The sequence below is a fragment of the Artemia sp. Qi Xiang Cuo genome, chromosome 5 (assembly GCF_049724085.1).
Source record: "Artemia sp. Qi Xiang Cuo chromosome 5, ASM4972408v1, whole genome shotgun sequence".
Lineage (NCBI taxonomy): Eukaryota > Metazoa > Arthropoda > Branchiopoda > Anostraca > Artemiidae > Artemia > Artemia sp. Qi Xiang Cuo.
The window spans coordinates 43876931-43895404 of record NC_142798.1 but is presented as its reverse complement, the minus strand read 5'-3'; the positions used below and the strand labels follow the sequence as shown (position 1 = coordinate 43895404).

At 36.0% G+C, this 18474-nt stretch overlaps 1 protein-coding gene across 2 annotated transcripts in view; it reads left to right on the top strand.

Annotated features, from left to right (window-relative positions):
* garz (Sec7 domain-containing protein garz) overlaps window positions 1–18474 on the top strand; it is a 146625-nt gene that overhangs the window by 13057 nt on the left and 115094 nt on the right. For both annotated transcript variants that reach the window (XM_089089637.1, XM_089089636.1), the window contains exons 3-7: window positions 4709–4807; window positions 10212–10330; window positions 11957–12065; window positions 13445–13551; window positions 17836–17887. In XM_089089637.1, the coding sequence (XP_088945763.1) occupies window positions 4709–4807; window positions 10212–10330; window positions 11957–12065; window positions 13445–13551; window positions 17836–17887 (486 nt within the window). The remainder of the gene's footprint in view (window positions 1–4708; window positions 4808–10211; window positions 10331–11956; window positions 12066–13444; window positions 13552–17835; window positions 17888–18474) is intronic.

Genomic DNA, 18474 nt, shown 5'->3' with positions numbered 1-18474 from the left:
TTTATATTTTGTGATCTCTATGATATACAAGAAAAGTGGACCTATGGCGCTTGCAATAGCCCCCTGCCCATCCCACTGCCAACTTTTTTAGCACAAAGGTTGACATATGGCATATTGTCTGAAGCAGACTCACCTGAGGATTTGACATCTGGGTTATTGGAGTCATGGAGTAGGTCCCTGACCCCTTCAACAACCCCTGACCCTCTTGCTGCCATCCCTGTTAAAGTTCTATTAGAAAGGTATGCAGGTTATGCCTAAGTGGAGTCCAGCAAAAGCTTTTAATATATATGACTGGAGAAGTAGAGTGGGCTCATGAACTTCTTACTGCCAGCTTTTTACTGCCTTCCACCAGCAGATTTTTAGCGCAGAGGTAGATAATCAAACAGTTCATGGTAACGAACAGTAAGTAAGGAGCAACCCAGCTCAATAGTAACCAAAACTCTAAAAGACGGAATTTTGATATTAATAGATACGTCAAAAGAATAAAATTTTTATGCTGATTTCAAATATATAAGTTTCATCAAGTTCAGTCTTACCCATCAAAGGTTACGCGCCTGAGAAAATTTGCTTTATTTTCAAAAAAAGGGGAAACACCCCCCAAAAGTCATAGAACTTTAATAAAATCACACCATCAGATTCAGCGTGCCAGAGAACCCTGTTATAGAAGTTTCAAGCTCAAGAAGTATCTGCAAAAAAGTGGAATTTTTTTTGCCAGAAGAAAGAGAACAGATGTGTGTTTATTTTTATTTTTTTTCCCCAGGGGTGATCGTATCGACCCAGTGTTCCTAAAATATCGCGAGAGGGCTCATTTGAAAAGTTCTAGTGCCCTTTTCAAGTGACCCAAAAATGGTGGGCAACTAGGCCCCCTCCCACGCTCATTTTTCCCCAAAAGTTATCCGATCAAAATTTTGAGATAGCCATTTTGTTCAGCATGGTCGACAAATACAATAATTATGTCTTTGAGGATGACTTAATCCCCCACAGTCCCTGGGGAAAGGTCTGCAAGTAATGAACTTTGCCCAATGTTTACGTATAGTATTGGTTATTGGGAAGCATACAGAATTTTTCAGGGGGGATTTTTTCTGGTATTTGGGGGGGGGGGCGTCGGGGATTACGTGGGAGGATCTTTCCATGGAGGAAGTTCTAATGGGGGAAGGGACGTTGCTATGAACGGGGCGCCGATTTACCAGCATTATTTAAAAAACGGTCAGAAATTAAATAAAAAAAACAGCAATTTTTTCAACTGAAAGTAAAGAGCAACATCAAAACTTAAAACGAACAGAAATTATTACGTATATGATAGGGTTCGCCCACCTTGCTCTTTACGCTAAAGTTTTTTTTCTGTACTTTCATCAGAGCTATTATTCTAATTAACGGCCTTTGTGATTAAGGGGTCATTCTTAAAGAATTGGAACAAAATTTGAACTTTAGCGTAAAGAGCAAGGTATTGACTTGGGGGCAAACCCCCTAATATACGTATTAAAAATACGATATACGAATATAGAAGTTCGTTACGTAAGTTAATTCGTAAGTTGCGTCAGAATAAAATTTCGAGAAAGCCATTTAGCCAAAAAAAAGTAAAATTAATATGCAAATTTTGTTTTAATTATTCGTGTACGGTGAGCCAAAATCAAAGCTGGATTAATTCAAAAACGATCAGAAATCAAATAAAAAAAACAACTTTTTTTTAATGAAAGTAGGGAGCGACATTAAAACTTAAAACGAACAGAAATTATTCCGTATATGAAAGGGACTGTCCCCTCCTCAACGTCTCGCTCTTTACGCTAAAGTTTGACTCTGTCTATAACTTTATTTTTTAAAACAATAAAACACTTTAGTGTAAAGAGCTAGGCGTTGAGGAGGGGACAGCCCCTTTCATATACGGCTTCTTTACTATTAGGAATATTTGGTGATGATTTTAAAGTTCAACAGAAATCTGCTCAGTTTACTTACATTCATTCTTCCTCTTGCATATCTAACCTCGACCATGTTGTGTCATATAACCTTGATATACCTTGTGTTGAGGTAGTTTCCAAATTTCAAGTTTCAGACCATCTTCCTATCGCTTCTAGTTTCAAACGAGAAACTTCTCAAATTCCAGTGTTACAGGCTTATACTGCTCACCAGCACAAGTGGTATACTTCTTGCGATTGGAATAATATTGACACATCTTAGTACATCGAAGTTTCAGATAGTATCCTATACAAGATCCGGGTTCCATTTCATCTTCTGCAAAAGTCTTCTAATAAAGACATTAATGAGATTAGATTAACTCTTGATATACACTCCGCAGAAATCTGCCATGCACTTTTGTGTGCTGAAAAAAGGGCAGTTCCTCTTAAAAAAATACGTGTTGGTACACAAGTTTCCGGGTGGTCAGGAAATCTAGTGCTGTCTGAAGCTTGTGACCGTGCTAAAATTTGGTACAAATTATGGAGAGATTGCCTATGCCCCCGTCAAGGAATAGTCAATGAACTGAGAAAAGTGTCAAAAAAATGTTTTGCTAAGGAACTTGCCCTTCATCGATCTAAAATGCAGACACTTTATTCCGAGAAGGTCAGGAATTCACCTGATCTTCTGTGGAAGCTATTACCTCGTACTATCTCCTCAAATTTGCCAGACCCGAAGGACATTCCTTTGTCTGAGTGGATATCCCATTTTTCAAATGAATTTTCTGAGCCTGATCCTGTTTTAGAGTCACAATTTTGTGACGAGCTCTGCAAATTCATTGATGAATCTCCTGACCTTGATTTTGTTGTTACTTGTAACGCTATTATAAAAGCCATTTCCCAACTTAAAAAGAAAGCGTCTTGTGGGATAGATAAGGTGAGCACTCTACACATCATTAATGGAAGTTATCTATTGGTGCGTCACCTCAGCCTTCTCATGCAAATGATATTTGTTACATGTATTGTTCCATCCTCGTTCTGCATAGGTGATCTGACTCTAATTCCCAACAAAGAGAAATCTGAGCTTCAATGTTCCTCTTTCCGTTCCATCACCGTATCTACTACGACATGCAAATTTTTTGATCTTCTTTTTATTGAGGAGTTAAGACAAAAATGTTACGGTCCCCCATATCAATTCCGTTTTCAGGCTAATCTTGGCTGTTCTCATGCTCTTACAGCAGTTTTTACTGCCCTCGCCGACGCTGAATCTTCAGGAGAAAGTGTGATCCTCGCCGGACATGACGTTAGACGTGCGTTCGATTCCTTAATTCATTCGTCCATGCTTCTTCATATGGCAAGGCGAGGCGTAAACCCATCAGTTTTCCGTGTTCTCAGGGATTTATATAGGAATCTAAAAGTGCGTTTAAAACTTCCATCCCGTTTTTCCCTGCAGTCAGCTCTTCATCCTTCCCTATATAATTGCATTAATTCTCGTGTGAGGCCAAACTCTTCGATTCCCTCGAATATGCTTGTGAATCTTCAGTACCCCATCCTTGTTAAGAAAGGGACCAGACAGAGAGCTATCACTTCCCCAACCCTGTTCAATAATAGTGGCCTTGAAACGCAGGCAAAGTGTCTTCCTTCTTGCATTTTTGGGAGAATCGATATGTCTCTTATCTGTTTTGCTGATGAGATCCTGAATCTCAGCCGCACGACCAAGTGGACTGAGCAGACGTTCAAATTTTTCAAAGATGAATATGCTAAAATCGGCCTGTCTTTTAATCTTGAGAAATCCAAAGTAATCCTTTTCAATTGGCGAAATCCCTCTACTTCTCTTATGAATATGGACGGTTCTCTTGTTAAACCCTCAGACCATATTACATACATAGGCCTCCCAATTGGCACATCTATAGGCCACACATATTGCTTGCTGATTTCTCACATTGAGCATAAAAATTAGCATTTTTTACGCTGTAATTATAAAAAGCAAATTACATTTCAACTGTTATATTCTAGCATCCATTTACAACGCAACAGCCCTTCCTCATCTGCTTTACATTGCTTCTTTCTGGAGATTCTTTACAGTTACAGATAAAAAGCACCTATGATCAATCTTCTTCAGATTTGCTAAATATCTCCTACATTTGCCCCCTTGTACAAAAAACCATAAAATTATTCATTTGTATAAGCTATCTGACCCTAATATTAGCATTAATAAATCTCTATCCCGTTTTCAAAGTAACTTTAATCATCCATGGACACCAGTTTGTTCACACTAGTTTTTTTTTTTGTATTAATGTAAGGCATATATTAACTGTTCGTATTAATGTAATGAAGAGTTTTCTTTTGTCATGTGTTTGAATTTTCAATGTGTGTTTTTGTCCTTCTTTTTTTTCTTTTTTGTTTTCTTTAGTGATTACTCCGTCTACTATACCTTTTGTACCTTTTTTTGACGGGCAATAAATGAATAATAATAATAATAATTTCTGTTTGTTTTAAGTTTTAATGTCGCTCCTTACTTCCAGTTAAAAAAACTTGTTTTTTTTAATAGTTAATTTCACAAAAGAGAGTGAGAGAGAGAGAGAGAGAGAGAGAGAGAGAGAGAGAGAGAGAGAGAGAGAGAGAGAGAGAGAGAGAGAGAGAGAGAGAGAGAGAGAGAGAGAGAGAGAGAGAGGCTTTACGACATTAATGGATCTCTCTCCTTCTTTCTTTTTCTCAATTAATGTCGTTAAGTGGTTTAATCGTTTTGAACATTTAGTTAGTATACATCTTATTTAAGTTTGAGCGTTTTACTTTATTTAAGCAATGTCTGTTTTTAGGACCATTCCTAGATGTTGTTAAAGCAGAAAATATATCTGGTCCAGTAACTGAACTGGCTTTAACTTCCATTGGTAAATTTATAAAACTCAGATTAATAGGTAAGTTACTTTTTATCATAATATGAAGTATCTTTTGTTTGAAGCTGCAGATTTAAGCGGATTTACTATGAGAGTAGCTGTCTTTTTTAGCGCTCGACAATGCTGCATTTTTTAGTACAAAAGGTGTTGGCTATGTAACTTCTATCGATTTCTTATTGCATATTGTGAATTTGAACGAGTCAATTGCCTGTATAAAGGAGTAAATCGTTTATTATCATCACAGCCACAAACTTGTGCGTGATGACCAAATGTGAAAAGAGTAGCAGGGGGCTAATAGGCTTTGGAAAGTTGTACCACTGGCTGCAGGCTTTAAAAAATTTCCCAGTTAATGTAGTGTTCTCCCTGAATAAGTATTTGTCTGAGAGGCCTAATCCTCTATATCTAAAAAATTATATGCCTGCTATTTTGTTTGCATTGGTTCTAGATTTTAAAAGTTTGTTAAACCAAGAGCATTAGAGTTGTTGCTGAATGTATTATTTATGGATTTACTTCTGATATGTTTCACGCTGGTCAATTTGCTGGACCTGCTGATTCAAGCAGTACTAAATGCCTGTGCCACTACAATTAAGACTCGAATGGACATGAACAGTTTTCTGGTCAAGTCTGGGTAGAGATTTGTTTACGTTTCGTCACGACACCTTTGTAATCCGCATAAAAAAAGAATCAAAAAGTAGCATCAGTAAATTGGCGCGACAATAAACGCGTATTGTTAATCGTCTGCCCCTGAATCATCTTAAAATTATTACCTTATGGGTGGTGTTAATATAAGTAACCGAATGACCTCATATTATAGATTTACAGCCAGGATTGAAATGGACGATTGAATTGTTTCATCATTTCATTGAGACTGGCCTTTTTAATGGTTTTCATTAACTGTGGTTTCACAAAAAACAAACATACTGCAACAACAAAGCAGTCATTAACTCCTATATCCATGTAATCAACTTATCTCTTAATACTCCATAGTTAGAGGAATGACTTTATGACGTGAGGACTAGCAATTTTTTTCAGCCAAAAAGGGTTTCGAGCACTTTCTCACCAATTTGCTTGAGCAGCACAACAACAAAAATCTTGAGAATTTTCCATGGGTGGGAATCCTACCTGCAACAACAACAGTCGTATGTATTTGTACAATGCGAAGTTTTTCTCTGTCTTGCTGATGAGAGATACTGCTTCAGGTCGTTTCAGTCATAAATTTAGATTAATTCAACTGTTTTGTACTTGTCTTAAAAGCTAAAGTAAAAATCCTTTGCTAATAATGTTGGACTTCCACAGGATTGAGAGAAATGCCCGCGCTTTTGGATATTCACTATGGGGGAGGGGAATGAGGGAGTGTTTTTTTTGGAGACCAGATATGAAAGTAAGGGACCTTTCTGATCAAAATGTAGTTTTTGTAGGTATTCCTAAATCGTGTGATTAAAGTTCTGATCTCGAGAAGATATATATTAGTGTTTGATAGATTTTTTTTATTAACCTTCTATTATATTTCATAGTATATTTTAAATAGTCGACTCTCGTAAAATTTTAAGTCTAAAAATATCAATCAATTGGAAAACAGCTATCAATTCGGCTGCCGGGCTAACATGAACTCCAAGATTATTTGCAGTATTGCAGCAGAAAAATTACAATGTTTAGTAATTTTTTTCTATAGATTTGTTGTATGCATAAAACTCTTTTGTTGTCCTTCAGTTTGCCAAAATCTCTGTAAGCATTTAACGGCATTGCTCTTTTGTCCCTCTAGCACCAACAGAATGATGAATAGTGGATCAGTTTTCCAACCTTTTAACTCAAAAAGGAGAAGTTTTCACTCCCCGTGATAAAATACTGCTTAATTGATAGCTTTGTTTTTAGACTACTTGCATTTCTAGTTTATTGCAGTACAATGTAAAGAAAATATTGCTTGCGAAGAATTATTTTGACTTACGCGCAGACTCCAGCCAACCATTTTGAGCTCCTTCAAGCGCAAAAAAACTGGTTGAAGCAAAGGATAAAAAGATTAATTAACGATAGTATGCGTTTGTTTTGATATTTCACCGAGCAGTATCATCCGAATTGAACGGAGAATAATTCCGACTATGGGGCATTTTCTAATGACATTTCCAGTCTTTAGCTAATGTGTTGTATATTGAAACTCTGTCACAGGCTTTTTCTTTTGTCATAAAACAACGAGATCTTGTTGCTTATATTTCTTATATTTGAAAGGGGGGGGGGGAGAGGGGAACATGTAATTCGCATATTTTGTTTCCTTCTTACTGGATGGCAACTAACTGCAATAGAAGCTCTACCGCCAGAGGTGCAATCGATAAAGGCGATTTGCATCCGGTATTGAAAGTATAAGCGTTACTTTTGAAGCTGCTGGGATAGTCGTTAGGACCGACTTCAGCACCCAGCACAGGATCATACCCAGCCAAAGCGAACAAGTACCTCCAAACTTCGTCTTGTTGTTTTAACACTGGCTTTTTTTATATATAGTTTTTTTTTAAGTGGAATATTCCGTATTCATATCGTTTTTGGTGCAGTCCTTTTGGTGGGAAAAACACCTGGCCCGGCGAAACTGCAAGTAAAATTCCTTTTGTGCGCAATTAAATAAGGAGATGGAAAGACGCAAGAAAAATGTTTGTGCAATATGGGGTTGTCATCCACCAAAGAGATACGGTAGCATGGACCAAATTTAGCAGTGAATTATATGGATCCATTCCTTCGTTTGGTAATCAATGGTCGAGCCAGGGGAAGGCAGAGGTCATCTGAGATAGGAACCTTGTTTGATTATTAATACTGGCAACCAAGCTTCAAATAAAGAGGACTTAGCATCCAGTGGTGATGATGAGAACCATAACTCAAATCAACAATGAAAGTCAGTAGCTTATTAAATTGACGGAAAAATGGATCCTCAACTTCGAGAGGGAGTGAACCAGGTATTAGAGCTCACTGATATTACAAACAAGGTTATAATTTCATTGCTCTTTCGATTCAAAAATATACCAATGATAAGATTGGCCCTTTCTAGCTCATTATTATTGATGAGTTTAAACGCCTATCGGAAAACAATAGCCTAGTTTTGTTTTCTACTTGACTCCCGTCAATGGCTTGGTGTAAACAACTACCTGGAGTCTACAGTGAGGAAAACGTAGTTTCCTGTGATTGACGTATCCATTGACGGGTGGGTTCTTCGGAAAAAGTTAAATTGTGATCGTTGTGGGTCAGTGTTATGATAGAGCGTTAGGTGTGAGTGAGACATGAAATTGAGAGCAGCCTAAAGTCGGGTTGGTAGTAGAATTCATCTCGAGCATTGTGTATTAATTGTCACACACATAGGCTATATTCGGTCCTAATCCAACCAATCTAGGGAAAAAATTTTTTTTTCAACTTTTTGTGCAAAGTCACTACATGTGTTTTTACCCTGAATTTGAAATACCACGAGCTATTTCTCAGAGCTCAAAAAGAGTTTGGGCTAGAGGCTCTCAAGTTGCAGAGGCTGATGGCACTATACGGGGCTACTGGTATAAGGCAGTTTGCAATATAAAACTGCAAATGGATTGGAGAGCCAATCCTGAAATTGCAGCTGTAGCCAAGATTCTAAAAGATAGTGTTTTACCATTTCGTTTATGCGCTGCTTGCTGTGAGGGAAAAACCTTTGCCACTCCATTCTGATCCACCTGAGAACCCGATTCCACATATCTACTACTTCAATGCTTTTCACTGATCCAATCATCAAAGAGAAGTTTGCCTTACAGCAGAAGAGACTGTTTCTGGCTGATATGTGTTAGTGAATCACGGACAATAGCATCTTCAGTTGGAGTATCAGCTAAAGAATGCACCTCCTCAACGACGAAGGCTGGGGATGCATCATCAAAACCACGTGTATTACTTCGTTCTGTCTTTTGGCGAAGAGGGGATGTTTAGAGCATTACTGGCCATCATAGTGACGAGGCTATTCTTCGCCATCCTTCGGTTGATGGATTCATTGGTGAAATTGACAACTGCTTCATAAAAAAACAATTCTTTTTCAGAAGTTCTGTGCTGAACTTGGAACTCAGAAACACTAGATTTTTTTTCCAAGAAAAAGTACACAATTCGTGTAGTTTCTGTCCAACATTTGGAATCGGCAACCTAGTCCTTGCCTTGTAAGCTACAGTGGCTTAATCTCTGTCAGCTGATGCCAATTTGCCAGTTCGATATTTTCAGTGTTCAGTCCAAGCTTTCTTAGTCTATTCAGTGAACTTGCCATAATTATTGATGTGACGAATGCTCTCCTGTTTACTCTTGTTATGAACGAGAGATTATGTAGCACTATGAACCACATAAAGCATGCTTAAGATGCATGACACTTGCATGTCTTTCTGATGTTCGAGTTATTTTCTCTTCTTCTCTCTTAGTCATCTGTGAGAGGTATTTCCAGTTATAAAAAAAATAAGAAAGAAATTATGCGTTTGGTGACATCCGTTGATCGATTTTATTTCCGCTACCGAAAGGGACAGTAAACTTGATTGTTAGATTTAAACATAATCTGCTTTTAGTTAAAATCAGTTTAGTGGTTGAGTTAAATACGTTTTCCCCAACTTTCATTAAAGTATTCTCACCAATCCTTGATATATTCTCACCAATCCTGTTTGAGGGTAATGCCCGTCAAATTTTAATGCAACCACCACCACTTTTTTTTTACAATTAAGCCGGAGGAAGGCACTGCTCCGTTATGCACATCAAATATTTGATCTATTATGGGATTTATCAAAAGTTTTTTACGGTATTTCCACGGAGGTATCAGCCTCGTATTTGCCTTGTTTCTCGCTTTAATGTTACCTGACAAATTCTAATTTGTCTTTTACTCATGGGCTGGCTCATTTCAAGCTGTGATTACATTAATAAAAATCTTCTTTACCGAATTATGGCAAATTAGAAAGCTCGCCAAATAATGAAATGACTAAAGATATTGACAGGAGCTTTCTTTGTTGATTGAACGGCTTCTGGAAATTAGAAGATTTAGCCGGTTTCGTAGTCGATGAATTCTGGCTGATTTAGGATTATATATTTCGAGAGCAAGTATGGTTAATGCTAGTTTTTAGTTTATGCACTGCTTGAACTTTTCTGTATACTAAACTGCAATTTACTAATTTAGGAAAATCTGAAGGTATGCAGGAATGACGAAAATGTATTGAAGAATAATTGTTTTTCAGTTTAAGTCTAGACAATTACCATCAGAAGCATATACTTTAAACCACATACGTACGTAGAAATTTTTAATAAAAAAAAAGGAAATTGACAGATTATTAAATCATTGTTTTTCCCTTTGTGCTTGACCTTGTAGGCTTTTGATAATGTAGACTATATATATTGTTATGTATTAATCATATGAAAATTTGTGTCATGTTCTATTAAATATAACAGAAAGGTTTTATTTGAATAGATCCATCGAGACCAAAGTGTGCTGAAGCTGTCCGAAATATTGCATTCTCTTTAAGTCATGCAAAATTCAGTGGTACAGATTCGAGTAACGATGAAGTGGTTTTAATGAAAATATTAGAGGTAAACTTTATTTAGTTTTGGTTCTGTTTTTATTAAAGCTTGTTTTAAGAGCACGATTGAAGCTACTATTTCGTACTTGGTATTAGTTTCCCATAGTCAAAATATTAAGAGATGAATTCAAGCTTTCAGCTATTGGATGTAGGAGGGGAAAAATAGTAATAAAAGGATGAAAGAAATATATCGGGGTTTCTTTGAAATAATGCTTGAATAAGAAATTTAAATATGTATGTCCGGTAGCTTAGATGTTTCGCCTCTTGGCGAAAAGTATTCCTTGGTAGCCTGTATGTATCCTTGTAATTGGGTCTGTTTACAATTGTACCGAACGATCAAAGGTAGAGAGAGTATCAGTGACTCCTCCAATCCACTTCCAACGCCAATTACGCTAATTCTAATTGACATTTCTGCTATAATCGTATCTTACTAAGCCTTAACATGGAAGATTGTTGGTGCTAAAAATTCGCATGTTATAAAGCAACTGGATAAAGACAATGGAAAAAGAGACATCTAGGAGTTTCTTTGACATGATACTTCATTGAGCTGAGAACCGGGTGTGAATTAGCTGACTTAAAATTGTTAAAAATGCGTGGTGATTTCACTGTCGACTGTAATAGTTAGTCTAAAACTGTGAAAGCTTGCTTCTCAGACCATTACTGCCATCTTTGATTTATCTTATTGACCTTAAAACACGAGGTCGTATTAAATATCGTAATCAGGACTACGTAAGCAGAAGTTAATACATTAGTCACTTGTACATTTGGTTGTTCATTCAAACGCTGTGGAAAATATAAAATCTTTAAGGTGTAAAAGAATTTCATTAAGTTTCTCTCTAAAAGACAAATTGTTTTCGAATGGAATTTTTTTTTAGTTCGCATCCTAAAGCACAAAGTAAAAGTATTTTCTATGAAGGGAAAGACTATAATGCGTGAAGAAGAAGTACTGTTAACCTAAATAATATCTTTATAATTTTCCCCTGATGGTTTAAGAAATTCTATTTCAGCTCCTTATTCATCTTTGTCCTTTGCATTTAAAAGAAAAAGCTAGGAGTGTCCCACAAGCTTTCTTCTCTTGTGAAAATAATTCTTCTCTTGCCAATCTGTTCCCTATTCATTTTGCACAATAAATTGATTGATGAATGGATTGACAATTAAAAACAAATACAACCAAATGTTTTACAAGGGGTCTTAAATTGAAATAATTATCTACATTATTACGTATTTAAAATAGGAGCTTATGTACATGTAGTGTCTAGATGTCCTGAATCCGCAATTGAAGTTCACTTTAATTGGTCAATTAGTCAATTTATTTTTCACGCAATTGCAATTGAATTACCGGCTACAACAATTTTTTCAAGTGGTCACTGTTCAATTACAATTATCTGCGGTTGAATTTAAATTATGTTTTGATAAAGAAAATTTTAAAATAATAAAGCAGCACACGGCCTAAGATTTGATTTAACAAACACAAGGTTCTTAAAGTGTCATTGGTGATAATCGTTTGTAGATTAAGAGTTAGTAGATAGAAAATTTATGTAGCCTCAGGTAGAAAGCGTTATTATTTACAGTGCTTTGTTACCATTTTAAGTTATAATTGGTCATAATCAGGTATTTTATTTTTGTTTTCTTTCAGGTTCTTAGGGATATTTTTTTGTCTCCTTGTGGGATTCTTCTTTCAAATGATAATATCTGCGAAATTGTGCAAAGTTGTTTCAAACTCTGCTTTGAAGAAAGAGTCACTGGTAAGTCTTGTGGTAACTTAACTTCTTTTAATATCTTAGTTTTGTTGACGGTGTTGTACCTGAGCTTAAGTCTGAAAAACATATATTTCGCTTGCTCCCATTCTTTCCTATATATATATTAAACTGCCATATTTGGGACGTCGCATGAAAGACAAAAGATCGTCGATGGTCACTAGTAACTTAGTTGCTTGTTATGATTAGCTGAAACTAGTCTGTTGATTGCCTTCATTATTTGATAAGGATAAGATATCATCTTCGATGCGTACCAAATTTTTCGCGGCATTTCCAATCGATGATTGGAAGCTGATATTTTGTCGCTTAAAAAAAAGAAAGAATTTAGTTAAATAAAAGTAAGGAGCGATGCTAAATTGAAATGGACAAAAAATTATCCAAAACAAAATACAGGTGGTAGCCCACTCTAGAGGGAAGAGTACCCTTTTCGCTTTACTGAGAAATGTACAGGTTCCAGCAGTTACCGTTCGACCCTTTATAAGCGAAATTAAAAAAAAAAAAAATCATAGCAATGTATGCACCAAAAGAATTGTTTCAGGTGATTCTGGCTTGTTTCTGGTGATTCCAAATTTGGAGCTTTCATCAAATTTAATGCTACCCATCAGAAGCTTGGAAACTGAGAGAATTGCCTGATTTTTGAAAAAGGGGAAGCACCCTCAAAAGGGCAAGCAATCTCATTGAGACCCCGTCAAATTCAGCATATCCGAAAACCCTATTGTAGAGGTTTCAAGCTCCCATCTAAAAAAGTGTGTAGTTTCGCGTGTTTTTTTTTTTTGTAGGAAAACCCACGCTATGTCTTCCTTTTTTTTCCAGGGATGGTTGTATCGAGCCAGTTGTTCTAGAAAGTTGGGAGAAGGCTCATTAGGACGGAAATTAAAAGTTCTAGTGCTCCTTTTAAATAGCTAAATATTCCATCATGGTAAAGAGATGCTTTCTGCCATTTTGCGGCACAAAACTAAAATTTGGCCCAAAGAGAGCCAAGATGATATCAATCGAGATTTCTGGGCTAGGCGATCGATTTTAAATTATCAGAAAACTATATTTTGAAGTTCTCAGTTTCAAGTGTGTTTTCTTTAATATGGAGGGTTTTCATAATACTGATGTTTCATGTAATATTGATCTAATATGATGTATTCTTATATTGGGGCCGGAAATTAAGGCAAGTGGCCTTGATTAGATTGTCTCTGAAGCATAGTTTTTTTTTCAGTTTGGAGCCTCTAATGTAAAATGTAAGTAAGTATCTAATGTAAGTATCTTAAGCACAGGTTTTTTTTTGTCAAAGTTTTAGTAGTCTATACTAGCCTTTAAATTAATTTATGTTCTGCTGGAGGCCTTCTTTTTCCTTTAATGTTCTTTTTATATTGAAGATTTGCTACGTCGAGGAGCAGAGTCAATATTAGAAAATTTGGTACAATTTTTATTTGAACGACTTCCTACTTACCCACAGGAATCAAAGCGTACCGTGTATGATGTGGTAAGTGTTTTTACATTTATTGGTAGCTTAGAAGTTTACACCAGGTTCAGCGTTATAAACCTAACTGGCAATAATATATGACGGCTTCTGCCTAGTGTTTTTGCGTCTAGCTTGTCTCTCACAAAGCCTGTAAAGACCACTCCTCTTCCTTTCAATGCCATGGAAACGTCAGCCAATTCAGATTCTGCGGACAGTTAGCTTTAATTAGCTACTATTACACAAAAAACGATTTTGTTCAAATAAAAGTAAAGAGTGACATTAAACCTCTGACGAGGAACAGAAATTATCCTGTATATAGTAGGTCTCTTGCCCTATCAACTTCCGCTCTTTACACTAAAGTTTGACCAATAGTTTTTTGAATGCGTTTTAGGGGGCACCATGTATTGCCAGTGAGTAATTGCAGGATTGTATCAATCGATTGTCATTCAAAAGGTTTGAATTAAAGATTTTAATATTTTCAAGCAAATGTATTATTACAAATATGATTAAAGCAATACAATTTCCTTCTCGAAGTATTGTGATAAAATAAAGAAGTTTTTCAAACTGCTTATCACATGGCTCTTGCATAAGACCATTCAATCTTGAAGCGTTGAAATGAACGTTCAGTCCTTAACTTTTTTGTATTTTAGTGTAAGAAACGAAAGGGAGTGTTATTTTTTTCGGTGAGGGGAGTGACACTTTCCGATCACCTATAGGATAATTTCTATTTGTTTCAAATTTGCTTTCGCTCTTAACGTACATTTGAAGACAAATTTTTATGTACGTTTATTGTCTATGTATTTTGTGTATTTAATATCAGATTTGCTGTAATATAAGTCAACTCCCTGCTGTTACTACTAAAGTTTGATTTTTCATAGTTATCAAAAATTTTGAAAAAAACAATTGTCGAGCAAGGAAACTTACCATTTGAAGCTGATTCAGGAATGGTAACTTTTATCTCGAATAATCTTAGTGGTAAAAGTTCGCTTTATAAACTTCTTGAATTCGAACACTGCACAAATATAGACTGCGCTGTCTGAAAAGCAGAAAGGAAAATGGACTACGATCAATACTTGCTGATAATAGTATTCCAAATTATTTTGACATATTCTGCCTGAATAGGGTGTGCGTTGGCGATGTGGATTTTTCCATTGTTCTAGAAAAAGGGAGAAAACGCCCCCAAAAAAGAATGCCGCATTCTGAGAGCCGATTGGTAAATTTTGAAACGTTTTCCGGTCTGAGAGGATGTGCTTAGGTATAAGAATCTGTTCATAATAATAATAATAAAAAAAAAAAGAAAAGAAAAACACCACCAAAATCTAGTGCTATGCTGGTGAAAATTAACCGATGAAATTCGATATGCCAGAGAGGATTAGAGCAGAGGTTCTATACTGCTACTTGCACAAGAGCGGGATTTCGTATTGATCCCGAAAAGGCTGGTCACAGTTGAGTTTTTTTTCTTTTTGTTATTATTTAGTTGCTCTGGGAATCATTGTTTTGGATTAGGAGTCGTAGAATCAGGGGAGAAGGCTCATTCTGACAGAAATTTAAAGTTTTAGGGCCCTTTTTAGCAACCAATTGATGTTATTGATGTTATTGATGTTAAAAGTAAAGATCACCATCTAGTAGTGTCAAGGGTTAATTTAAAGCTGAAATATCGGAAGGGTAATTACCTCCCTGGAAGTTATGATGTTAGTAGACTCCAGGATGAGAATTTGAGTGAAACTTTCCAGGAACAGTTGAATACTAAACTTGAGAGTTTAAAATTTGATAATGTGGAAGATGGTTGGAATAACTTTAGAAAAATAATTTGTGAAGTTGCTGAAGGTGTCTTAGGGAAGTAAGCTAGAACTGAAGCTAAGAATATTAGTGAAAAATCTCTAGCTTTAATAGAAAGGAGAAATGACTTGTACAAGAATTATCTGAGTGATAGATCGCATGAAAACAAAAGAAATGTAAAGAAAGTGGAGAAAGCATTGAAATATGAACTAAGGAGGTGTGAAGTGGAGGCCATGGATAAAATTGCCGAAGATTTAGAAGATGCAGCTAGACGGCATAATAGTAAAATATTGTACTGGCACGTTAATAAATTGAGAGGTAGTAGTCAATCCGGACTTGTCCCAGTTAAAGATAGGAATGGGGTGGCAATTAGCGATAAGGAAAAAGCTAAAGCGAGATGGGCCGAACATTTTGAGAATTTGCTTAACCGAGATAGAGTTGCAGGAAAAAATATAAAGGAAAATGAAAAATTTTGTGATGCCTTGGATGTGAAGGAAGATTTGTTTTGTGAGGATGAATTAGCAACAGTACTAAAAGGATTAAAAAATAATATGGCTCCAGCTGCTGATATGGTGGTAAATGACTTGCTCAAATATGGTGGTTCTGAGGTTAGAAATAAGCTATTGAAGATTATGAATAGGTTTTTTGAAAAAGGGGAAGTACCTAACGATTTTAGGAAAGCCTTAATTAAGCCACTTTATAAGGAAGGTGATAAAAGTGAGTGTGGTAATTATCGAGGCATTAGTCTGGTCTCTGTAGTTAGCAAATTACTTTGTAATATGATACTTTTTAGACTGAGAGATGCCGTAGACAAAGTTTTAAGAGAAGAGCAGTGCGGTTTTAGAAAAGGTAGAGGATGTGTTGACCAAATTTTCACTCTTAGGTTAATAATTGAGAAGTTCCTAAGTTTTCAAACACCTTTGGTCCTCGGTTTTATAAATTATGAGCAAACGTTCGATTCTATTGATAGAAGAGCTTTAGCAAAGGTCTTATCCTTGTATGGTATACCAGAAAAATACAATAGAATGATTAGTGCTATGTATGAGAATAACACTGTTGCGGTTAAGGTAGGAAATGAGGTTAGCAGCTGGTTTCGTATTAAATTAGGAGTTAAGCAGGGTTGTGTTCTATCCTCCTTTATATGGATTATTTTGATGGACTTTGTTTTAAGGAGCACAGGAAAGGCAATGGGAGACCACGGAGTTAAATGGGGAGGAAAATGTCTCCTGGACTTGGATTATGCTGATGATTTAAGCATCCTAGATGAAAGTGTGAGCAAAATGAATGAAGTTTTAGAGGTTTTGCGAGTTCAGGGTGCTAGTATTGGTTTGAAAATTAATGTTAGGAAGACTAAGTCACTAAGGCTAGGAATAAGTGAAGATGAAAAGGTGACGTTGGGTAATGGAAAGATTGATCGGGTGGGCAGCTTCACTTACCTTGGTAGTATTATTAGTAAAGATGGTGGGAGCAGTGAAGATGTTAAAAATAGAATAGCCAAGGCTCAGGGTGTTTTTTCACAGTTAAAAAAAGTCTGGAAGAATAGGAAGATAAGTCTGCAAACCAAGATTAGAATCTTAGAAGCTACAGTGATGACAGTGGTCAAATATGGCTCCTCTGAAGCATGGACGCTCCAAAAAGCGGATGAAGATTTTCTAGATTTTTTCCAGAAAACTTGCTTAAGGATTGTTCTGGGTACCCGGTTGACTTACCTTATTTCAAACAAAATGATATACAAAATATTTGGTTCAATACCGCTCCCTTGGTATATAATGAAAGAAAGGTTGAGGTGATTGTGGCATGTTTTTTGGATGCAGGATGACAGATTGCGAAGAATTGTTCGTTTCAGCCATCCGTCTAGGGCTAAAGAGAAAGCAGTGCGTCCCTGTCTGGGGTGGGAGAACGTCATAGAGAAAGATTTAAAGGAAATAAGAACTTCATGAGAGGGCGTAAAAAGGTAACCTTTGAAACGAATGGGATGGCGGAGGATCGTGCATAGCAGTGTTGGCCTCAGACGGCTTGGTGCTGCGGTGAGTTGTTAGTAGTAGTAGTTAGTAGTTTTAGCAACCAAAGAGTTAGTGTGACAGCACATCCTGTCCTAGCTTTAGAATTTTTGAAGGATGATATATTTGAAAATGACAGAACCTCTTAGTTTAGAAAGAATTGTAAAGCAGCCCTTTGTTCACCCTACCCTTCCTACGAAAAAAGACCGCTTCTTTTATGAGCATGAGATTATGTAGCTTACCATCGTTGTTTGCCGTACATAAATGAATACAATTGTAGTAATGACATTTCTCACAAGTAATATTTCTTACCATTCACAAATGACACAAAAATCACAAATAATTTTTTCACTATTATATTAAACAACCATTTTGTTCTTTTGTGTTCCGGTTCATCCTTTTTACATTCTTCTTTTTTAAAGTGTTAACTTCAATGGGAAGTTAAAAAAAAAAAATTATGTGAAACTTCACATTTTCCAAATTATCTATTTTGGTTAAACTACATAGGGTTTTCCCTTTTTTTTAGAAGATTCGGAGTCAAGCTGTGGAAGCTTCATCTGAAGGATCAAAATTACCAGTTAAATGCAATGTCTGTCTCACATGATACTATAAGCAGAATTTTTTTTTTTAGGTTTAGAATATAACATAGCACTATTGTATTTACATCCAAGTTTCCAAAAAGGCGAATATAAAATTAATTAAAAACGGCTAGGATATTAAGTTGGATGACGTACTCAACCAAAAGGTTGAACTCAACTCAACCTGGTTGAACTCAACGAACCAGGTTGTCAGAATGATATTTTTTTATACCATACATAGCAAACACTCAAGTCAAAATCACAAATAAAAGAGTTATAAGAGCCAGAAATAAAGAGAGCCCAGTTATGCCTCTGATGTATATTCATTTTCCTATCCTATTTTCATTTGTATGTAATATTTTGAACACTCTCCTGGGAAAATTCTTTCGAGTGTATTAACTCTAATTACTGTTGAATTAAAATCTTAGTTTTAGCAAAATCCCAAGCATTGGTTCTAAATCAAACACAGTTTGTACAATAATTAGGCTATATTGAATTCAACCAAACACAACGCTCAGACCACCTTATGCAGCCTAAGAAGTAAAATTAGATTTGGATATTTTAATTCTAAGACTGGAAACAAGAAA